The 23,951-nt window shown below is 53.5% G+C and overlaps 1 protein-coding gene across 3 annotated transcripts in view; it reads right to left on the bottom strand.

The window, feature by feature from the left end:
- Window positions 1-23,430, bottom strand: part of ephb6 (eph receptor B6) — a 28,239-nt gene extending 4,809 nt beyond the window's left edge. Inside the window, exons 1-14 of one of the 3 annotated variants that reach the window (XM_029260147.1) lie at window positions 23,350-23,430; window positions 15,891-15,955; window positions 12,727-12,999; window positions 12,133-12,302; window positions 11,753-12,048; window positions 5,324-5,479; window positions 4,501-4,772; window positions 4,229-4,310; window positions 2,367-2,491; window positions 1,912-2,074; window positions 1,473-1,587; window positions 1,315-1,370; window positions 830-946; window positions 82-329 (exon numbers count right to left, since the gene is read on the bottom strand). In XM_029260147.1, the coding sequence (XP_029115980.1) occupies window positions 82-329; window positions 830-946; window positions 1,315-1,370; window positions 1,473-1,587; window positions 1,912-2,074; window positions 2,367-2,491; window positions 4,229-4,310; window positions 4,501-4,772; window positions 5,324-5,479; window positions 11,753-12,048; window positions 12,133-12,302; window positions 12,727-12,999; window positions 15,891-15,955; window positions 23,350-23,407 (2,196 nt within the window). In that variant the 5' untranslated portion in view covers window positions 23,408-23,430. Of the gene's footprint in view, window positions 1-81; window positions 330-829; window positions 947-1,314; window positions 1,371-1,472; window positions 1,588-1,911; window positions 2,075-2,366; window positions 2,492-4,228; window positions 4,311-4,500; window positions 4,773-5,323; window positions 5,480-9,910; window positions 10,648-11,752; window positions 12,049-12,132; window positions 12,303-12,726; window positions 13,000-15,890; window positions 15,956-23,349 lie in introns of those variants that run through there. The other 2 variants (XM_029260148.1, XM_029260149.1) reach the window with 2 other exon arrangements.
- Window positions 23,431-23,951: the final 521 nt, after the last annotated feature.

Raw genomic sequence — 23,951 nt, 5'->3', positions numbered from 1 at the left:
TAAAACACATTCGAAAGGCCCCCTGCTGTAATTTAAACTGGAACCACAGCTGCATTGTGGGAAATGTAGTCCTTGGAATACCCTGAGGAAAGCATCCAGCGGTCCGTTCTCCATGTACTCGGTGATAATCCTCTCGGGGGGAGAGCGAGTGATCACCCCCTCGAGTTTCAGAACATTGGGGTGGTCAAACTGGCCCAGAACTCCGGCTTCGCTGAGGAAGACCGCTCTCTCGCGATCGGTCACCCCCCATCGCAGGGTCTTCACCGCAACCTGCACTTCTCTCCTGCCCAGGGGACGGTACCTTCCCCGGGAGACCTCTCCGAACTGGGCTGAAGGGGTTAAAGACATAGGAGGAGGCGTAAGTGAACAAGAAATACCTGCTGCTGTGAGCGAGTAAAATGTCCCCTTCGATGAAATTGTTGGCTTACAGCAAGCAAAAAATTCGGAAGAATATTTATCAGCGTGCTGTACAGGTTGTTGAAGGGAAATGCTGTACGTGAGATTCGATGTAGTGAAGACAGTCCTTTTTAACTGCGGACTGACCCTAGAAACCCGACTAAGACGCCTTGGCTCGTTGGAGGTGCGTTTAAGAGCTCCGCCTTTGAGATTCGATTCTTGCCACGTTTCCTCGAGAGAAGGCATAAATGTATGAAGCGCAGAAGCCGAGACGCGAAACTGAGACGACACCCGTTCGCACAGTACAATTAATACGGTCCAGCTCTTCAGGTCGGCCCATTAGGTCCCACTACGCTTTCTTTCATCCCGGCAAGGGTCCTCGAAACAGCTCACAGCCAGCTCATCCGCTGCACATCCGCTTTCCTGCTCTCACCGGCTCCGATGACCTCTTCGATCTTGAGGTGGGCAGGGTCGATCTCCTTGGCGAACTCCCGCACCGCCTCGCTCGGGTCCTCGTAAGTCGAAGGGTCCACGTAGTACTTTACCCCTCCTGCGGAAACATGACGTTGCGTTACGACTTTTTCTCCTCCCCGATCTCCCGAGCGCACGATAAGCGCGTAAGCGTTTACGTTTAATAACGTTTGAACAACAATTTCGAATGACGACGGAAAAGATTGAACGCGGCGACTCAAGCGATGTATCCTGGTTTATACCGCGGCGTGTGACAAATTGACTGTACCCTAAAATCACGCGTCTGCATCCAAATCTCTCCCTTTGCTGATGTAACAATTAACTTTTTGCATTGTTCTCCGAGATGTACGTCGCTTTGGAGAAAATGAGGGGAAAAGGTAAATGCAAATTCTAGTTCGCGCGCTTTATTTACAGATGCCACGTGAGAGACGGCAGTGGTGCCCTCACCCCTGTTGCTGATGTACCTCTGCAGTCTGTCACTGTAAGGACTCGCTCTCCTTTTGCTGCCGGACACAAGAAGACAAAGCCAAAAGGGTGCAGTTATATGCAGTCATAAAGGCCCTTTCCACAGAGAACAAGGGCCGTAGCGAAAGAAGAACAGTCACCTCCGGAACACGAACACAATGACTATTGCCGCGACAACGAGCAGGACGGCGGCGCCTCCCATCACCGAGCCGACCAGCAGAGGCAGTCGATTCTGGACTTGTTTGGATCGTTCCTCTGTGGGGGGCAGAGAGCGCGTTAGTGTAGTATTTGCAGCCCTGCTGTCGCGGTCACGTGTGAAACAATTGCGTAGCGGCGCTCCTGTCGTCGAGGGAGGGGAGCGCGCGGCACGCATCGCGGAGAACGCGCCTGTTTTGGAAAGCGCGGGCAGAAGGAAAGCGTTACATTTGTCTGACGGTGGGGATCGGCGTCTCTTGCCCTGCGCTTCCCCGGCTCGGTGCCGGCTTAAACGAATAAAGTCGCACCCCAGACCCAAAAAACCTCGCCTCAGCCGCTAACCGTCAGAGCTCCGCGGGGGAATCGACAGGCCGACCCACGTACCCAAAGCCAGGGTGGTGAAGTAGGAGGTGCGGCTGTAGGGTCCGAAGCCCCTCTCGTTCCTGGCACGGATCTGGAAGGCGTAGATGGAGCCCGGGGCCAGGGCGTTCACGGTGACCGTGTTGGTCTCGGTGAACACGCTCACGGCCGTGTCCTCGTCGGTGCCCTGACGCGAGAGGGGCAGGTTTGTTCGGGATTCGTTGATCGCTTGATGCCGCAGGAGCACCGCGATAATCAACGTCAACGGACTGGCGAGTTTACGAACTGATGATTAGACGCGAAGTGGTGGTGAGCGAAGGCAACAGGAGGAGGCGCTAACCTCGTCGACCGCTGCACTCGTGAGGTGAGGCAGGAAGGCGGCAACGTTTAAGGAAATCCCTATTTCCTCGCTGGCCTCGCATGCCTCGCGTCCTTCGCTACGACACGACGGAGCGGGCGGGTGAAATCGGGACGCGTACCTTGTCGTAGTATCTCAGCTGGTACTCCAGGATGTCCCCGTTGGGCCTGTCCGGCTGCGGCCAGGACAGAGTGATGGAGTCCGGGGCCCGGCTGAGCTGGTGCATCATGGGGACCGGAGAGGGCACTAGGGGAGGGGGGACACGGGGCGCGGAGAATGAGAAGGCCGAGCTGCGGGTCAGAGCCGGGCCCTCGGGAGCCCTTAGTTCTCCATCTGGCCACAAGATGGCGGCACCACCTGGAAGTTCCCCACACGAGCGCTTCCTTTAAGGTTCTGCGAAGCGGCGCCGTAAAACCTTATTTCCCGAGGCGCGATCCGAGTCAGTCGCGGTCCTAGCGTGACCTAAAAGACGCTAAGCCGCTGGAGGAGGACTTAAGCACGACGGGAAGGAGCCGAATCCGTATTTTTCGTCCTAAATAAAGTCGCCTGGCGAAAGGGCGCTCGGCGGTCTCTCCCCTTTGTCACTTGAAAGCCAAGAGCAAACAGAGGAGAGCAAATGGTGCCGCCTGCATCGTCTGCACTCCCAGACACACACGCGCGCACACGCGCACACACACACAAAGTGCTTGGTGGATGCTTATACAGCCGTCTGCTCCAGACCTCCCAATAGGCCGGGCAGATTATTGACGCTGATGAGGTAGAAAATCCCAGCTTTGTACGTGACTGTTGGACTGTGGCGAAGCGTCATGCTTGTCTCCTCGTATCCTCTCGGGCAAACAGGAGTCCCCCCTCGGCCGCTGAATCGCTCCTCGGCGTCGCCTCGTGTCTTTGAGCGGCGTCTTTGCTCACTTTCTCCTTTGTAGCGGCGGGATCGGATCCTCCTTTCTCGTTTCCACGGCGAAAAGGAAACCGATTCTTCCAATTTACCGTTCCCGCCACGGAAGTGCAGCTCTGGCTCGCCTCGCTCTTTTATATGCGTATTTGTTTTTCGCTCGGTGCCTAGTTATGTTTGCTTTTCAAATTGAGGTCAGCTTTCCCGGTCCTCGTCCCTCGCTGCGGCGTTCCTGGCCGCGTTCCACGCTCGTTTGCGTCCACGCGGGCTCCGCGGCCCGGAGTCTCTCCGCGGGGGCGTCGAGGCCGCTCGGGACGAAGGCGCGTCCAGAACCCGCTGCCCTCTTGTGGGTTTGGAACAGTACGAGGCGGGAAGCGGTACCTCGGCCAGGCACCTCAGTTTACCATCACGAGTTACCACGGAATTGAAGGCGTTTCACTGAATTCCCGCCGCGACGTCCTTTGGGAAAAACGCTTCTCGAAAACATTTGTTCATATTAATATCAGCGATATTTTTATGGATCTAAATGCATGCCGTTGCCCCTGACGCCTCGTAGGCGACCCTCGACCGAATCATCGCTCCTCTTTGGCCGCGCTTTTAGCTATGTGTTCTAGCATCGGACCATCCCGTTTAACCGCCCGTTCCGTTTCGCATACTTTCCGGTCTTCCATCCCGGTGCCTCTATTCCAGCCACCACCCGATGTCCCTCCCCCCCGACTCTCCTTCCCGTCCGCTTGCTCTTCCCCTTTCGGTCCCTTCCCCCACCGAGCCCACCTCTGAGCTTCATGAGACCTGACAGGATGTCGTGACCCTAAGCCACCTGAGTCCAAAGAGCGAGACGGAGATGAGAAAGCCAGACGGACACGTACTAATACCAAGGGACGCTGACGGTGAGCGACGGATGCAAACCGGCAAGCGGACGTACGTTGAGCACGCGCACGGGAAATCCAGACCGAGACGGCGAGAAAGGAACCGAGCTTTGCCCATGCCGTTCCTAAGGGTCGCGTCTTCGCTTCTCGTCGCCACCTCCATGCACATGCGTCTGTGGTGCGCGCGCGCTTGTAAAAACGGACTTCGCGTCTCTCTCTCACCTGACTGGCTCGTAGTGAAGTTGATGCTGGCGAAGCGGGGCGGGAATGGGCTCAGAGCCGACACCTCGTTTATCGCCTGCACCTGTCAATCAGGAGTCGCCAGTGAGAGAAATGAGCCTTTAACAGTTCAGCGACTGAGGTATTTCACTAAAAATCTCTTTGATACATGAAATGCGTCCCATACAGTCCCTGTCCCTGGCATGCCTTTGTCTGATCCTCTACACCGGAGGCATTCGCTGAGGAAGGAACCGTGGGAAGTGCGCTGGCAGTACCTGTATGAGGTAGGTAACTCGAGTGAGGAGGTTGTTGAGCGTGACCTTGGTCTGTCGAAGGCCAGTCTGGGACGGGGTGTACGTCACCGCCTCCCCACACCATGAGCACACCCCAGGGGATGTTATGGAGGCAGAGGGGCAGATTCGGCACACTATGGAGTACCACACCTCGCCGCGGCCTCCCATGTCCTGAGGGGGGCGCCAGCGCAGAGACACGCCGCCCTCGCCGGTCTCGTACTCCCAGGACAGAGCAAGAGGTGCAGATGGGGGTTCTGTGGAGGATGGGAAAAACACAGAAAGAATGTAAAACGGAATGTCGGCGTGACCTCAGGCACCCTTGTTATGTTTTATCTTTATTGGAAAAACCACTGTGTGACTACATATCCCATGAGCCTCTCTGGGACTGCGCTCAGAACTGGGATAGCAGACTTCAAAACAAAGACCATGGTGTTGATGGGGGGGTCAGTGGGGAGTTCTCTGTCTTATGACCAAGTAATAAAAACAACAATTACGTGCAGCACAAGTGTATAAGCGGCGGTACCTTCAGCACCTTCATTAAGCGATGTAATCGGCTCATTTGTTCAATTTCTCCCAGTGTAACGAAACAAATGAATCAAAGCTTTTCGTCATTAACTTCGTAACTTTTATGAGTTGATTATTAGCAGGTTGTATTATATCATGTGTACTAAATTTTCTGGACTAGACATGTACGGGACTGGACTGGTACTGGACTGGTACTGGATTGCTAACCCATGTTCCCTGTAAGTCGGTGTTAACGGCACCGTGTTGGACTGTAACACGTGTCAATTCTGCTACCCTGTACCTGTACACGCAGTGCTGTTGTCATCGCTGGGGGCTCGGTAAAACCCGCTTCGACACTCGCACACCCCGGAGCCTTCTGTGCTGGTTCTGCTGTTGGCTGGACATGGCGAACACGCCACTGAGCCTGGTGTGGCCTTAAAATGACCCGCAGGACAAGCTGAAAGGGACAGCGGGGTATCACCACAGTGTAAAACACGCTGATGATGCTGTAATTTTTTAACTCTGTCAAACGGTCCTGAATAAAGGTGTCATAAATTCATGCGAGACTTTATTAAGTTACTCATTAAGCCCCTGTTGAACAGTCTCCCCGACGTTTCAAACCCTGAAGATACATGCCATTTATTATCTGTAATTCACCAATATAAGAGGGAGAAAAAAAAAGTATATTTTATAAAAAGGATACGTTTTACAAAATATATTCCTTCGTTTGCTTTTCGTTAATCCAGTTGATCAAGAGTCTTTTCATCTGTGCGGCTAAATCACGTTTCGCCACTCGTCTTTCTCGGCTTCTTTCACCGACGACAGAAGCCGCCTTGAGTTTCTCACAATTCTTCAAGATGGTTAAAACGCACGTACGCATCAGCCCGGATGCCTTAGCCAATTGATTAATTTTTTTCAGCTTCACACTCAGGGATGAGTTCTTTATGTTTTCACAGAAATCACATTTCTCCTGGTCATTGATGCCATTTCAACTACAGAGTTTATACTATTTAAAACCTACTATACTATACAAAACTAATTGGCAGAAATTATGGGCTGCTGCATGTTGATTGACTGGAGGGAGTCTGAGCAGCCTGGAGTAAACACTGTATGTACCCTGGGACTGTGTGGAGCCGCTGGATGCTAAAGAGGTCATAAGTCAGTGACTGAGATTTTAGCAAAATCAATTAATTACTAGTAAGGGCAAGAGGTTACTCAGTGTGGCCGTTAACCGTGGTCCGCTGTACACACATAACCCACTCAGCTGCAGCCCAAGCACACGGTGATCCATCCATCCATCCATCCATTCATCCATCCATCCACCCATCCATCCACCCATCCATCCATCCATGCATCCATCCATGTATTCATCCATCCATCCATCCATCCATCCATGCATCCATCCATGTATTCATCCATCCATCCATCCATCCATCCATTCATCCATCCATCCACCCATCCATCCACCCATCCATCCATCCATGCATCCATCCATGTATTCATCCATCCATCCATCCATCCATCCATCCATCCATTCATCCATCCATCCACCCATCCATCCACCCATCCATCCATCCATGCATCCATCCATGCATCCATCCATGCATCCATCCATCTTCAGTATTCACTTCTCCACTGCAGGGTTGCTGTGGTCCAAAGCCTGTTCTGGAAGCACAGGGTGCGAGGCAGGGAACTCCCTGGATGGAACATCAGACCACACATACATACACACACACACACACACGCAGAGGGCAATTTAGAGCTATCGATTAACCTGAAACACATGTGTTTGGGCTGTGAGAGAAAACCGAAGCACCCAGGGGAAATACACATGAAGTCGAGGGGAACACGCAAACTCCACAGAAGCTGGGTTTCGATTTGAACTCGCACGCAAACCCACAGTGGCGAGGCTGCGAGGCACCAACGCCTCCCGCTGCTCCACCGTGCCGCCCTCCCATCCGCTGTCACATTCTGAAATGAAGTAACCCACGGAGTCTAAAACCAGCAGCGAACACGAACGCCGCCGGCTCTCTGACACCTGTCAAACGCAGCCTGTTGTACGACACTTGCTGAGAAGAGTTTAACATGAGCATCCTCAAGAATTTTCCTACAGATGGAATCTTTCTCACTTAGTCCCGAACAACTGTGCCGTTTTAGACGCTGTTTTGTGCCTTGTTTGCGATAATATCTTTGGCTACATTCGGCCTCGTTAAATGTCTCGCTCTGATGTATGGTTCCGCTGGCAAGCGGCCGATGCCCGACACGGTCAGCTGTAATGCGCTCGGCCGACTGGCTAGTCCATTAGACAGGTGCATCATCGGCCATCTCTGCTGCGGGACACGACTAGCGAACAATCGGGACGCCTGCCCGTTCAAATGATCGCAAAATGACCCGCTGCTTACTAGTCTGTTTATGATGGAAACGTACCGATGGCTATTATAAGACGGTATAGTCCACAGCAACCCAAGGGTGCGAGCGCACACATGTCGGGGGGACTGATCCCGATCCTCACAGTTGTAATGCTGAAGCCACTGGAAGGAGCGTCGGGCCGTACCGAACGCACGCCGGAGCAAATCCGCTGACCCCTCCTCGGTAACCTTGTCGTACTCACGTAGCTGATGGGAAGTCTGGTTTGCTCTGTGTGTAATTGTGTCGGGGGGGGGGTATCTGCGTTCACGTGCGCATGTGTGCGTAGCGGTGGAAGCCGCAGAAGGCGAGACGGGATGGGGACGGGCGGGAGCATGGAGACATTTAAAGAGATAAAAGGCTTTCTGTGTTCTCACTCAGCCGTCAAATCTGTTTTTTGCTCTCAGACAATGGCGCGGAGGGAGAGGAGGGACCGCGAGGGCGGAACAGGGAACGTTTTCCATCATTCATGGTGTTGAATCGCATTACGGAGCGTGTTCACCTACAGCTGTGACACGGAACATGACGTGGCTACAACCGTACGCGACGGCGCCCCCTCCGCTCCGACGCGCTTCCCGCCTTGCGGCCGATCCGGCCCGTGCCATTCCTGGCCTTCTGATCTGCGCCCTCGCTTCACGCGTCCCTCCCACGGCTCTCCGTGCGCGTCCTGACTTTCGGACGGTTTACAGGCACGAACGAACCCGGCGAGCTCGTCAGCACTGTTGCGGTTTGGACGGAGCACAAAGGAGGCAAAATCCAGCCCACGCACCGACTGCCTGAAGTGGACACTGCGGGGATCGAGATGGCGAAGGGAGGAAAATGGAGAGCGACAGCAGGACAGAGGGGGATGGGGAGAGATGGTGACAGGGAGAATGAGAGTCATGGAAAGGGGGCGAGACAGAGAGAGAGAGAGAGCGAGAGAGAGAGAGAGAGAGAGAGAGAGAGATGGCAATGAAGTGTATAATTTGGCGTTGACATGGTACTTGGTATTTAGATCACTGACCCAATTTCTCTCTCCCTCTCTCTCTGCCCTGCGCACTCCCAGCATTATAATCTGACTGACACAATAAGAGACACACACGCAAGCGCGCGCGCGCACACACACACAAGCCATTTACGCTCCCCCGGTTTGGATCCGCGAGCACGGCCTCTCGGCCGCACATGTGCGCTGCACATGCTCCCGTGCGCCTCGCGGACGCCTGCTTGTGTTCGAGACGTGCGGGACGCTAGGGGGTCCCACCTTCTCCCGTGTTCTCCTGCTCCGATCCCCGCCCCGCCGAGCCCTGGCGGCACGTGCAGCACAACCCGGAGCATAAATATTTCGGTGGAACAAATACGTTGCCGAAGCTTATGATCTTTCAAATGTCTTTGTTTATGAGCCGCGACGCAGCGTACGAAGAGGCCCCGCATTCTGGCATCAGCCTCACTTTTTCGTTTAGTTTTTGCACCGGTGCAAAAATCTTTTACAGTCACACACACATTGTCTGAACTGCTTGTCCCCTTTGGAGTCACGGGGAGCCGGAGCCTAACCCAGCAACAGAGGGCGGAAGGCCGGAAGGGGAGGGGACACACCCAGGACGGGACGCCAGTCCATCACAAGGCACCCCAAGCGGGACTCGAACCCCAGACCCACCGGAGAGCAGGACCTGGCCAAACTTGCCCCGTCACCGCACCACCGTGCCCCTCCCCCATAACATATACTGATTATTACTGAGAAGTGTTGCCTATTTACACACTTGCAGTCCCACGCTTGTCAGTTATTAGTATCAAATAATTAAAATTATTCTCAAAACATTTACAGTTTGAAATATTAATATTAACGTAAAGAATCGGGGCTTAGTTTCAGACCCAACAAAATACAAAGGGGCGAGACAAAGGAGGCCAAGAGAGAGGGTGACATACAAAGAGATGCTGTAGGACTGGATAATTTATCTAACTGTATAAGGAGGTAAACAACTGGAAAGAGCCAACAATGTTAGTGTACCATGTTGAGGGAAAAAAAAAAAAAAAAAATCATACAGAAAAGTTGACGGCTGAAATTGCATGTTTTGGAAAATATTTATAACACGCACCGCAAATGGTTTGGCTAAGCCGCACTAAATGCTGGCAGTTGCCATAAAAACAAAAGTCAGCTCAGAAATATTCAGCGTTCAGTTCTTATGCACCGTACACGGCACGTGCATGCACTGCGCGTGCTGAGACCCGGTACGTTCGTCCCTTCTGCTCTTGTCTCGAGTTTATTCCAGGTGTGCATAAGCTCTCGATCGTCTCTCTGTATCCCGCTGCTGGACTCTGTCAAGGGACCTTTAGCGATCAGGTTACGAGGTCTGGAGAGAAAAGAGAAAAGCCTTTGTATAAATGTGGCAGGAGGCATGACGATCGGGGCGGGGGGGGAGTTTTACCCCGCTATACGACACGTCGGCTTTCCAGTGACAGGTCGGCCTAATTTAAAACACATCCCCTCGAAGCAGCCATGACTCACACCGCAACATTGTTGGTTCCGAGCCCCGCTGGCATCGAGCTCCCGAGTCCTCGGGCCCCGGCTCTGCCCTCGCGGCTCCGGATCGAGCGAGTCCGCGCGGAGACGTCGCAAACCCGCAGAGCCGTGAACTGCGATCAAAATGCATCCGTTCGGCGGTCGCGTCCCGATCTCCCGTCCTCGAAATGCGCGTGGAAACGTGGACCCGGCGCACTAATGACAAAGCGCTGGCGTTCCCAGCCTTGTGCTTTCTCGGGACACGGCGCCTTGCTCGGAGCACCGTTTGCGTTCGGTGCATCTTGTTCGATGGGAGTCCGCCACAGGGCGTCGTACCGTCGGGTTCGGGACCCGGCTTCCTCTCGACGGCCGTCGCGTGTAAATGCAACCTCGTGAATAATGCAAACGCGTTCGTGTGATGTTTATGACATTCGGAAGAGCTCTCGCTGCTGCTTGAATTCATTTCGCCCATTAACCCCACTCACGCGGCGCTAACGGGGAGGGGGAGCGTGGCTCGAGCCCCGAAAGAACAAACGTGCTCACGCGTCATTAAAAGTCACCGTGGAGCGCTTGTGATGTACGTTCCAAAACGCGCCAATCGCTGAGAAAACATCTCTCCCGGTGATCTAGACCTTTCGCTCTCATTATGCAACGCGGTAAACTTGGCGCTTGCACATTTACCGCTTTGCGCTGTGTTTTACGCATCTTTTCTGAGGATCCTGCACTCTCTCTTCTCTGAGTCACTAGCCTGCCTCCACTTATCCCTCTCTCCCTCCCCCCCGCGCCCTTTCTCTCTCTCTCTCCCCTGCGGTTTCTGTCACTTGTTCACAGACGAGTGGCCATTGCATCACAATGACCTAAATGTGTCACATCCTCCTTTCCTCCCCCCTCCTCTTTTTCTTAAGAAATCCCGCAATTTTGGCTACTTCACTTTTTGCTTTTTTGACAGTCTTGTCAACCGCTCTAACCCCGTCGCCCCGTCGCCCCGCTTCTGCCACCTGCCCGCGTCAGCCGGCGACTTTTTCTGACTTTTAGGTTAAAGTGGAAATTTGCCCCGGCAGCGGGACCCTGCTCATAATAAATTCCACACCAGCCTCTCCCGCCCGACACCCCCCGCCGCCCCGTGCCCGTGCCCCGGTCTCCCCTAATGGGCACCGAACAGTCCCACAAACAGCATTACCCTCCAGTAACAACCCCCCTGGAATTTCTGAATGCCATGGCATATGATGGACAGCTTCACACTGCTGTGCCATAGTGCATCCCACCAGCGTTCCTTCATGTCTAATTATTCTTACCATTTTTTTTGCGAAACAAGCATCTTTTTCCAAGGCAACCATCAAACGTCGAGATCATTGTTTGAAAAAGGCACACATGTGCCGCTTCTCCTCCTTCCGCTCTCTCTCGCCCCACCCGACCTCTGTCTCTCTGTCTGGGCCTTACTCATCCCTGGCCGCGGTGATCGGCGACGCTCGGGAGCAGCGAGGGACGGAAGGAGCTCTGCGGGGGGGGGCGAGCTCAGCATGCTGAAGTATTAATTGTGACCGTAGACCTCGGGTCGGAGCGCATGTGTGCGTCAGCGGAGCGCAGTGTGAAACGCATGCAAAAATGACGGCTGATTATTAGAACAAAAAAAAAAAACAACAACATTTAACAAATGTGGCTTTTTCTTTCCTCGCACACTGTTCCTTCCAGCATTTTTGGATCCTCTGCCCGCTCATGGCATGCCGGTCTTCAAACTGGACATTATACGATAATGAATAATTAAAACGCCGTAATTAAAATTGCAAGACGCAAAACCACGAACTGAAACCTGTAACTTCCAGCTCCTACCTGGGACCCGGGACTTACCTTGGCAGGCCGAGCCGTTGTGGTTGGGTTCGAATCCTTCGTCACATACGCACTGGCCAACCGGTACGATCCAGTCTCCCTCCGCGTTGCAGTGCAAGCGGGGTGCGGCACCGCCCTGCGGTTGGCTGTGGGGCACGCAGGTCCCGTCGACGGGTACGAGCGCGGTGGACTCCGCCCCCGAGGGAGTGGCGGCGTACAGCGCCATGTGTCGGGTGGTGGCAGGGCAGCGGCGGTAAAAGACGGACACACCCATCAGGGACACGCAGGCTCCGCTGTCCACTATGGCTACAACAAACCTGAAAGGGACGCGTGCGTTAACTGGGAGCGATGCTCCATTACCGGGGCGAAGAGACAGGTGGAGCGGAGCCAAGGGCCCGTACCCTTTACGTGCGAGGGGGCCAAAGCTGCGCGTCTTGATGTTGATGCGGCGCAACCGGTCCGGTTGGTACTGATGCGGCAGGCTGGGCTCTACGCGGCTGAAGCTCTTGTCTGCGGCGATGGTGTCGATTTTCACCCAGCCCTCCCTCGTCTCCTTCTCTCCGTTGCTTGTCTGCACAGGTGAGGCCGTGGGAGGGAACGGGAGAGCGATCGTCAGCGAGCAACAGGAGGAGGATGGGATTTCACGCACCGGAGGAACTCGGACCCCCACGGTGGGCCTTTGTTTCATTTGGATCCTTTCGCTTTTTTCATGCCATTCACTACTGGAAGGGAGCGCAGCTGTGTTTGCCCCACTTCGTCTGCAGGGGAGGCGCGCCGAGCCGGTCCTCGCTCCCTCGAAAGACAATCCACTCTAATCGCTTAGCGGGAATCAAAAATCCCGCGGGTTCGCTGTGGCCCGGGGTAATGCTCTGTATGTAATGCACCGTAACGCGGATGCAGGGCGGGAGGCAGAGCGGTGGGAGCGGATTCCTTAAAAGTGGAGGCGGGGCGGCGGGCAAGTGCAACAAACGAGGGGCCCCCCCCGGTGCTCTCACCTCTCCCCCCCAGGTCCTCTCCACCTCCCTCTGGGAGTCGGCCTGCCTGTAGTAGAGCGTCAGCGTCTCCCGGCAGGAAGGGGAGGGCGAGCGCAGGCTGGCGCAGTCTCGCACCGAAAACCGCATCGTCACAAAGATCCGTGGGGCCGAGTGTCGGTAGAGAAAGGGCGTGGCCAACCAGTTGTCTTGGAGCCGGGGATTCTGGTTGACGTTGCAGACCTCGAACGTGCGGATGAGCTTGCCCCGATCGTCCAGAACGCTGACCTCGTCCCACTGCGGAGAGGACAGGCAAGACAGAGGGACCCGAAGGAGCCGGCGTGAGCGCCTGCCGAGGGCCAGGGAGACGGCGCGGCGCGTCCGCCTCGCGCTCTCGACTCTTCGTGACGCGACGCGGCGCGCGGAGCGGTCATTTTAACGTCGACGTAGATGCGCTGCGCATCGGTGAAATTAAGTCACGATCCGCGGCTGCTCCCTCTCCTTAGACTATCCGAAATGTATGGGCCCAAATTGTGCACGAGGTGAAAACTGAATGAGGCACATTTTTGGCAGATCGCAGTCGCCAAAACAGACGGGATGCGAACAGACATGAATCTCACTTAGGGAGCACTGCAATTTTCCTGCTGTATGGCTCCTTTTCTTGTGTTTTTTTTTTTTTTTTTTTTTTTATGCACCAGCCAGATAGAAATAAATTTCCTCCCATTAAATGCCTCATTTTCCCCTCTAGGTCTTTAAATTACACTGAGTGTTTTGGAAAAATTGCTTGATGACTGCAATGTCTACCGGGGCTCTTCTGAAACACGCATTATAAAATGTGCTGATAAACGTTTACCACTAATAAGAGAAGAGCAGCTGATACATTTACACTTGTTCGCTTAGCTGAGGCCTTCATCCAGTGCCTCTTGGGTATAATAAAATAAGCTGCCTACAATTATTTAGTCATTCATACAGCTGCCTCATTTTTACTGCATAAATTCAGTACTAGAGCAGGAGCAGGGATTCAAACCCAGGTCCTTCGGTTGCAGGGTGGCGGATCTAAACCCCTGCACGAGCTGCTGGTAGTTCTGACATGATCGCGGTAATGAATGTTAATGAAAACCTCAATCGGGACCGCAGACTATATGCACTTGCGGAGGCAGACGGGTGCCGGTCTTGCCACGTGCAGCCATGTACGTCACTCACCGTAAAGGGTTAATTCGTACCATTTCATCGCCTCGATTGGTAGGGTGTCAAGTTACTATTATTCATTATGCAAAAAAAAAAAAAAAAAAAAAAGTTCCTCGGATAAAAAAAAATTGTCACCTAAAATTAAAAATTAATCAAAATAAAGGGTGTTTTGCATGCATGACAATGATAACGCCTACGTATTTTACTTTTTAGTATTTGTAACAGAAATATCACCTATTGTCCAGATTGTTAGTGCCGGTTCCATTAATTGCGCAGGACAGCGAATCATTTTTTGACCGACAGTGTTACCCGGAAGCAGGAGAAACACTGTGTTTGCAATAGCGGAAGGGTAATCATGCTATAAAATCTCATTTCGTGATTAAAATAGAGTTATTTACTTGGTTATACGGATTATTCCTAAAAGTTTGTAATGAATCAGCTATTTTTGCTGTGAGCTAGATTTACCATTATCAATATTGTTTTTGGTTCAATCATGTGATACCGCGGGCACAGTGGCGCAACGGGTTTGACCGGGCCCTGCTTTCTGGTAGGTCTGGGGTTCGAGTCCCGCTTGGGCCGCCTTGCGATGGACTGGCGTCCCGTCCTGGGTGTGTCCCCTCCAGCCTTGCGCCCTGTGTTGCCGGGTTAGGCTCTGGGTTGCAGTGACGTGTGTGTGTCGTATGACAGAAAGTAGGAGGTATAAAATAGTTGCTAGTTTCGTTATTGAAGAAGCTTAAGGGTTCTGCTCCTCATGAAGTGAAAAACAGTAAATGGTGACTAAAACGCCTGTTGTAGGGTAAAATTACTGTGTTCTTGGGAAAATTGCCATTGTACCGAATGTAGCCTGTTGCATGAGAACGTTTGTACATTTTACCCCCAGTGAAGTGGGTTTTCTGTATGGTAACACGCTGCACGAAGGACAGACTGACTCGGGGGAAAGACGAACTGAGAGACGGAGACTTCGCCCAGATGGAGGGAGACGCACAGTAGGGCTCCTGCCTCTTCTGCGAGCCTGTGTGTGTGTGTGTGTGTGTGTGTGTGTGTGTTTCACACCCTTAGATCGCACGGGTGCTGCCTCACACCTGAACACTGACACCACGCCGAGAAGACAATGTTTTATTTATCTTTCGAACGGGGCGTTAAGTGTTACCGTCGGCACGGATGTCTGAAGGGTCCGTCTGGCCGCGGTCGCACTCGCGCTTGGAAGTAGGAACGGGAAGCATGACGAAGTGTGAAGAAGCGAGAGCCGGAAGGGAACCTGGATACTGCCGAAGGCGTGCCCGCGCGCACACTCCGGAGCGTAAGTGCTTGTGTACCCGAGTGCGTGTGCAGTCATGTGCGTGCCTAAATAAATCATATAAGCCTCCCGATTTGTGTTCTCCGCCTCCGCCCGCCCTCCCCTTTTCCGGAAGGGAACAATGTAAAGGGGGCAGAGAAGGGGGTGGGTGGGGGGCACCGGGGCTGGTGGTGATGATGGGGCAGGGGCTTGTGGCTCCTAGAGGGCAGCGGCGCGGCGGATCTCGCCGGTCTGCTCGCCGCTCGGGCTCCCCGTCGGCGGAGTGAAAACGGACCGACTCCACCAACCCGGCAGATAATGACGGTGCCCAAAGGGGGCGAGTCAGTACGAGAGCGGTAGTGTGGTGAGAAAGGGAAAACGAGAGAGAGAGAGAGAGAGAGAGAGAGGAAAAAGTGGTCAGAATATAGAGAGAGAGTTGGAAGTGTATGCCAACGGCCTTGTCTCGCTCTCTCTCCCTCTCTCTCTCACCCCCCGTCTCTCCTTCTAATCCTTTCAACCTGGTGCCTAAGGTCAGAAAACCAAATCTCAGTCACATTACTCACTTACTATTTGCGTGCCCACTAACAAGCAAACCCATCGCTCGCTCGCGCTCTCATTAATATTCACGGCTGCACACCTCACTCATCGCGCACCGCAACAAGCTGTGGTCACGGGCACGAGCGAAATTATCGAAATCAGGGAGGAAATGCGACGTAGCTCTCACCCCCGTGTCTGGATAGGTGGTCCAGCCCAGCTCGGATGTCGATTCGGTGGTGTCCAGCAACATCACTAAGTCAGAGAAAAAGGAAGAGGAGAGATGGCGTTTGTCATTTTTTTATAATGATGGATGCTCAGCATGTGGGGTCGCGGTGGCGGAGTGGATTGGACCGGGTCTTGCTCTCCGGTGGGTCTGGGGCTCGAGTCCCGCTTGGGGTGCCTTGCGATGGACTGGCGTCCCGTCCTGGGTGTGTCCCCTCCCCCTCCGGCCCTGCGCCCTGTGTTGCCGGGTTAGGCTCCGGCTGCCCGCGACCCCACATGGGACAAGTGGTTTCAGATGTGTGTGTGCGCACGTGCGTGCGTGCTCAACATTATGCTTGTTAGAATTTGCACTTTTGTGGTCGGTAGCAGTGCTGCTGATGGCAATTTCAGTATCGCTCCCCCACCGCCCTTCCCAACCGTTTCTCTCTAAATAACGTCGAGTTCAGGGCCGTTCTCCCCGCACCGCTACGCCCACAAAACCAAAACTCCCCAGAGTTTTAGCGGCTACACGCAGTTTTGGGAACGTATCAACAAGGCTGATTGATTACACGTCTAAGCGTCCAAGAGGGGACAGAAATGCATGTTAGTGTCACACGGGGTGGAACTCGGTTGACGGAGACGGGAATGAGCGCTTAATTAACAATGTATGACAATTGAAATAACCTAAAGTGCATTAAGAGGGTAAGAATAGATTAAAACCCGAGGTCTGAAAGGGAGAAAAACGACAGCGTAATTAATTCCTTCAGTCTACATCTGGGGACGTATAATTAGAGGCTGATTAATAAAATTGATCGGGGCTCTAAAACATTCGTTTTTTTCTTTTTTTTTTTTTTTCCCACCATAAAGATGAAAAGTGCAGAATCACATTTATACAGTGACTGGCAGATGCTTGCGCAGTGTTTGCCTTCAGGGAATACTTAAGACAAACTCACACACGTTTATAAACACTCTTTCAGGCTGAGGAGGAACCGCCTTGAGAATTACACTTGATACAGGGAGAAAGAGTAAAATGCTGATGGATGAGACCAAACAGCGCATGAAAAATGTATATTTAATGCTCCGAGTGTCTGTTTGCTTCTGCTGCGGCATGCGGGTTTGGGGCAGGGAGGCTTCGGGCCGAATAATGTGCACGATCGCACTTATTCGGTCCGCGGACACACGGGCTTCACACTGGAAATATAACAAATTAACGTGTTTGCGTTTACTTGGTATAATGACTCGGGACTGTGCAAAGCGAACGAAGAAAACCGTGCAAATAACGGCTTTAATAAGAATTAAAATGTTCCAAGTACACAAAAGGGGCTGAAAGAAGGTGGACGACATCCAGTGTTGACATTGCTTATCTAATTATGTTCAAAAAACGTAGTCTAGTTATGCAGCTTAACATTAAATCCTTGTTCTTGCTCTCCCTCCCTCTCTCTCCCTCTCTCTCTTTCACTCTCTCTCTCTCCCTCTCCTTCTCTCTTTCTCTCTCTCTCTTCTTTTCCCCCTCCCTCTCTCCCTCTCCCTCTCTCTCTCCCTCTCTCCCCTCTTTCTCTCCCTCTCTCTCTTTCCCTCTCTTTCTCTCTCTCTCTTCTTTTCCCCCTCCCTCTCTCCCTCTCCCTCTCTCCCCTCTTTCTCTCTCTCTCTCTTCTTTTCCCCCTCCCTCTCTCCCTCTCCCTCTCTTTCTCTCCCTCTCTCTCTTTCCCTCTCTCTCTCTCTCTCTCTTCCTCTCCTTCTCTCTTTCTCTCCCTCTCTCTCTCTCCCTCTCCTTCTCTCTTTCTCTCCCTCTCTCTCTCTTTCCCTCTCTTTCTCTCTCGCTCTCTCTTCTTTCCCCCTCCCTCTCTCTCTCTCCCTCTCTCCCCTCTTTCTCTTCCTCTCTCTCTCTTTCCCTCTCCTTCTCTCTCTCTCTCCCTCTCTCTGTTCTTCTCTTTTTCTCTGCCTCCCTCTCTTGCTCCATCTCTCTCTCCCTCTCTCTCATTTTCTCTCTCTCTCTGCCTCTCCCTCTCCCTCCCCCCCTCTCTCCCTCTCCCTCTCCCTCACTCTCTCTCTCTCTCCCCCCCTTTCTTTCTATCCCTCTCTCTGTCCCGCTTTCTACTCGCACCCCCGTCTACTGAGTGTGGACAGATTTTGGGGGGATTATATTCACAGATGGAGACCGTTCCAATCTCTCTTTCAATCCGTCATTTCCCTCTTTTCTGTATCGCTTCGCCTCTCGGTTCATCTCAGCCCAAATAACCGCAAATCAGAATGAGCTTTACTGGGGCGGCAGGTTAAAACAAGCATCGCTCTGAAGTGTTTGCAAAGCGCAAAAGCGCAAGACGCACGTGATGCAGAGTAGCACCGCACCGAAGAGGCCTTCTTCGGTTTCTTAATTCCAAACGTGAAATAATGTATGGGCACGCAACAGAGACACACGCGCACGGGCATATAAATGCGCCGCACATTTTTGCAGCATGAAAAATTTAATACGTATTAAGACCTTCCAAGTCTTTTCGAGTCTTTAATTTGGTCATTCGTCTTATTCTGCCTTCATCTCTTTATCTTTTAATCCCGCACACCCTCCTCCGCCCATCACCCACACACGACAACATGAGTAATCTTTTCAGATTAATTATTGCGGCCAATTATTTCGGCGTTTTTCGAAGTTCAGTAAACCCGTGCTCACGACGCATCAGGGTGCGAGGACGTACGGGCAGTCACGTGATCCACATTACCAGTCATGTGACCTACGGTGCTGCTGGTCTTGCACCACAGTAAAAATTACACACACAGGTTGAAGCCGCTTGTCCCAAGAGGGGTCGCGGCGAGACGGAGCCTAATCCGGCAACACGGGGCGTAAGGTTGGAGGGGGAGGGGACGCACCCAGGGTGGGACGCCAGTCCACTGCAAGGCAACCCAAGCGGGATTCGAACCCCGGACTCACCGGACAGCAGGACCCGGCCAAGCCTGCTGCATCACCACACCTCCCGTGAAAATTACAGGCTCACAATATTGTAGTAATACCCCATTATTAAAGATTTCACACACACATTTTCAGAACCACTTGTCCCATACGGGGTCACGGAGCCTACCCGGTAACATAGGGCGTAAGGCCAGAGGGGGAGAGGGCACACCCAGGACGGGACGCCAGTCCGTCGCAAGGCACCCCAAGCGGGACTCAAACCCCAGACCCACCGGAAAGCAGGACCGTGGTCCAACCCACTGCACCACCGCACCCTCTAAAGATTTCATTAGAAATATATAATGCCCCACATTTCCAGACCGGCACTATGTGACAAACCATTTCGCAGTGTCTCATATGTGCAACACGTAGCAAAAACGCGACAATTGCTGGTGATGGAAACGTTGATGTACTGGGGGACTGAGGCGCCGTCCCAGCGGACACAGACAAATGGCGTGTGTGCACTTCCTCCCTGAGTGCCAAATTGAGCTGGCGAGGGGGGTCCGGGAGCCACCGAGCGTGCCTGCCGTTTTAACCCCCTCTCTGTGTCACGCTCGCTCCATCTGTCCCTCCGTCCCTCACGTCCCCTCCCTCTGTTTGTCTCCATTATTCATCTCTAAAGTGACACCGGGCTTCTGAGGAGCTTAAACAGGAAATACATTTTGTTCCATTATTGATGCGTGCCACCGTTTAGAGGAAAGGGCTTGTTCAGGGGAGGGAGTGGGCAACGTGGCAAGCCTTTGTCTCTATTCCGCCGAGACGCTCGGGCCTCTTCCTCGTCTCCGGTCCGGCCGGCTGCAACGGCGCACTCTCCCCCGGGACGCGGTACGTAGCGGTATCGAACGTGACGGAAGAGCTATCAACGCGTAGCGGTTTCCAGTTTTAAGCGTCGTAGCGCTGGAATGTAGCGAGTTGCCATTGCATATCCCGGTACCCCGTAAGGGGTAGCCCAGCCCAGGGGGGCGTCTGAAGCGATCAGTGTGTGCTGTGCAAACCGTTCCACTAACAATCGATGTCAGCATGAGAGCCAATAGCGAGCTCGCTGACGTCTATATGCCGAAGCACCCACCCCAGCCCCACCTTCCTCCCGTTTCATTGTTTACCCGCAACCGTGCCGTGTAGTCTTTGGGTCACCGTGCGCTTCAGCCCTCGATCCCTTCGGCTGCTAATGTGCTCCAGATGTCAGTATCCGTAGACAGTCGAGCCAGGACAAGCTCCTCCGTCATTACAGCACGCCGTAGTCCGGGAGACGGAGGCCGAAACGTTCGCTGACGGATCAGTCCCGAAAGGAGCACGTGCCGCGAAGGTGTCCGGCCGCCGCAGGGCAGAGCTTCCGAACGGATGTCCTTTAACCTCGACGTCTCGGCGACGCCTCGGGTTGCGTTAAGCGGAGCCGTGTCCATAATTCATAAGTGCGGTCTCCTCATTTGGCCTCTCGCCTACTGTACCGTGACACCCCCCCCCCCGCCTTTCCGCCACCGCGGGCCATCGTCCTCCTTGGCAGCTGTCGCCCCCATCGTGCTATGGCCAGTATGGGTCTGCCTCGCTGACCTGCAGGGCTGGGGAGCGTGAGTCAGCGTGCTGCAGGTTGGCCCCGCGCTCCGCGGCTAAGTGACGGGAAAACTGAGCCCCGTGTGCGAACACGCACCCCCGCAAGCGGGATCTCTGTCAGGCCAGATGGGAGGGCCCTCGGGTGCCCTTGACAGTAAGTCATCTCTCTGCACGAAGGAGTTGAGTGCCAGGCAAGGAGCCCATCAGTAGGCCTCGGGACGGCGTCCAGAAGCCGCCGTCTCGCACAGGGTCGAGGGCCCAAGGACGGGACTCGGTAGAGGTAGGGCTCAGCGCGGATCCTAGAAGCACGTTCGCAAACCGGGTTGACGGCTCACGGACAGGCCTCGGCGCAGGCTTCGGAATCCAGGCTGTGACCCACATTCTACTCTTCCGCACAGACACCAGGGGATGTCCCATCAAACCCCAGACTGCTAGCCCAACGTTAATCGAGGTCGCGCGGTCCGAGGCGGGAAAAACACGATGCGAGGTGTGGCGCGCATCTCCTCCAAGCGCGAGAGCATCCAAGAAGTCTTGGAGTCAAGCCATCATCATCAATGCTCGCTTTCAGGAAGTGCTGCGACTGTAAGAGGTAACTGTCGCCCGTGCTTAGACGTGTGCAGAGTAACTGAAAGCCACCGTATTTACTGCGTCGGCGTCTACGGCCGTCGAACTGGAGGGGGAGCGAGACACGGTAGCAGAGCAGCGAGATGTTCCGCTACCACGATAAATCAGAATGGCACCGCAGCCGGAAACAAGCAAAGCAGTCAGGTGGCGTATGTCATGTGCGTTATCCTAAATAATCTATAGGTAAGCTTCATGAGCGACTTGACAGGCACATCTATATCCGCATGTTAAAAATGTCTCGAAAACGATTCCCCGAAACAAGGAGAACCGCGCAGATGCGACACACTGATGTCCATCAGCTTGAAACCTCCTGAAGTGAACGGTGTCCCCTAAAGGCAAAATGGCTCATTTCCACTCGTGATCCAGAATGTCCGCTCTCGTTCGCAGCAGCCTCACCGAACGGGACTGTTTGGTAAAAGCATCAGCGGCAATTAGAGCCAAACCTGGAACAACTGCGCGGCCGATCTAACCTCCATGCTACGGTCAAGTGCAAGTAGGAATAAAAAAGAGGTAAAAAAATTAAAAATCACTGTGAGTGACACAAAAGCCTGGAAGTGCCTGTTGATGTTCGGTGTCCCGCTTATATTATGACCATGATCATTGTACCAGACGATGATCATTAAGAACAAAATGCTAATTACGCTTGCATATTTGACAAGGAAATGTCTTTGAGTGGTTTGGTCTTGGGGGGGAGGGCGTGATGGCGCAGGAGGTTTGGCTGGGTCCTGCTCTCTGGCGGGTCTGGGGTTCTAGTCCTGCTTGGGCTGCCTTGCGATGGACTGGCGTCCCATCCTGGGTGTGTTGGTCTACACATGAAGCTACCTATGTAAATATGTGGATCGTCAAAGTGTTTAATTTTCTTTCGCTTGAGAAACAACCATTCGCTCTGCATGACAATTTAAAGGAGTTCTGCAAAGTCTGGATGCCCTTCTGGAACTTTCTACACAGTGCTATGTGATCAGACACGTGAAATATTGTTAATGAGATGTTCTCTGCTTCCCGGGTGCATGCGGACATATCTGCGGTATCGCAGCGTACTCTCCCTGCCCCCGTGTCGCTGTAACGCAGCGTCGACCATAAAACTTAGAAAAACACAAGCTGACTGTTAAGTCACACATCACATTAAGGCAGGACCAAGGGAAAAAAAAGGCAAAGGTCACCGTCACAAAGCAATGCGAGCGGAATATCGACAGCCTCACTGTCACGCATGTGCAGCCACACGGAAGAACTGGGTAAGAACTGAAGCGGAGGAAATAATGACGTTCCAATTTTGTATGTAGGGCAAGAAATTAACAATATAGTATGAGGTCAATGCAGTTTTAGTGTAGAGATCAAAGTGAGCAAGTGCAGCCAATGAAATTTTGAGAATCCGTTTTTTCTCATTCATTGTTCTGCTCTCAGTCAATAGCTCGCGTTGTGCCCATCAGTAAAGCCGAATTATACTAAAAGAGAGCTTTTTCAGCACTTGAGTGGCGCGTTTGGCCGTTTCACCGAACACAGGCGGCCAGTTCAACACCACGCAAACGCACACTTGGCTAAAATGCGGAGACGCACCGGCCCCCAAACTCGCAGGTGTCCCTCGCGCACAGGCTCGCCTCCCCTCGCCACTCTCGCGGACGAGCTCCTTCTCGCGCTCTGCCTCGCGCACGGTGAGTCATTGCGCCTCGTACTCAACCCTTTCGCCGCAAAGCGCCGCACGCATCCGACAATCTCATGAATATGGACGTCGCTCTTCAACGCGGCGGCGGCGTCAATAAAGCGGCAGCGCTCGGCGGAGATGATATAACGCACGAGAATACATTTCCGTAGGTGGCAGCTCCAGCGCTCGACCCCGTCGCGATAAAGTTGCCATAACCTTTAATAAGTTTAACCGAGAACGGGGCACGGCGGAGCAGGAAGCGTCGAAAGCGCAGAGGCATCACGAAAGAGTTTTTGACCGAAGGCCACTTGGTGAGGACGGCGGGGTGGAGCAGGGTGCTGCGGATCATCTCTCGGAGCTGGGATTTCACGAACGGGCGATGGAGCAGCGAGAGAGAGAGGCCAAGATCGTCCAACTTATTATCCATCTATGCCCTGAATCGTTTTGCGTTCCTTTGTTTGTTTGGAAAGCTTGGCACGGCCGGTGAAGCCCGCAGCTCGCCGGCGAAGCCCGACGGAAGTGCCTGGAGACACAGAGACACGCGCGGGGCCGAAGGCCGCCAAAACCGTCAAAGACACACTCGTGCCACCGCCGCACGCGGGCGCGCGCGCGCGCGCGCGCGGGCCCTAGGGAAGCAGGGGTGCGCACGCACACTCACGGACCCTCGGTAAAAAAGTCCTTCCTTACCTTCCTCAGCTGAATTTGGCTGGAGAAACAGAGAGAGAGACAGAAAGACACTCCACATCTCCACTTGAGAATAACACTGACAGTGGGAGGGAGAGAGGGAGGGAGGGAGGGAGGGAGAGCGAGAGAGCGAGGGAAAGAGGGAGGAGGAGTCTGTCTGCTCTTTTCTACATCATAGTAAGGAAAGGAGCGAGGGAATGGGCACGGACAAAATAGCTGCGATGGGAAAAAAAAAAAAAAAAAATGCAGCGGAAGGAGGGAACAATCCATACCTGCCGTGCTTACTCTGGAAGTGGAAGTCCAAGGTGACTCGAGGAGGCACGGAACAAGTTTGGCGAGTCTGCAGCGCTGCTGCCTAGACTTGCCACAGTGTAAACTCCCTGATACGCATCTCCTAGGGCGAACGGGACAAATATGTCATTGCGGCACCTCCGCAAAGGCCGAACGCAGCCCCGGCTCGCGTATTACAGCGCGTTCCAGGACGAACGCAACTGTGCGCCGGCATCGCTTCCCTGGCTTCATCTGCTCTGTAATCATAAATATTCTCCCATTTCACCATCAGTCATACCGTCCCCTGCTGACAGTTAATCTGCAGTAATTTTATT

The sequence above is a fragment of the Scleropages formosus genome, chromosome 18 (genome assembly GCF_900964775.1).
Source record: "Scleropages formosus chromosome 18, fSclFor1.1, whole genome shotgun sequence".
Lineage (NCBI taxonomy): Eukaryota > Metazoa > Chordata > Actinopteri > Osteoglossiformes > Osteoglossidae > Scleropages > Scleropages formosus.
Note: the sequence above shows the minus strand (reverse complement) of the source record. Positions and strands in the feature narration are given on the sequence as shown.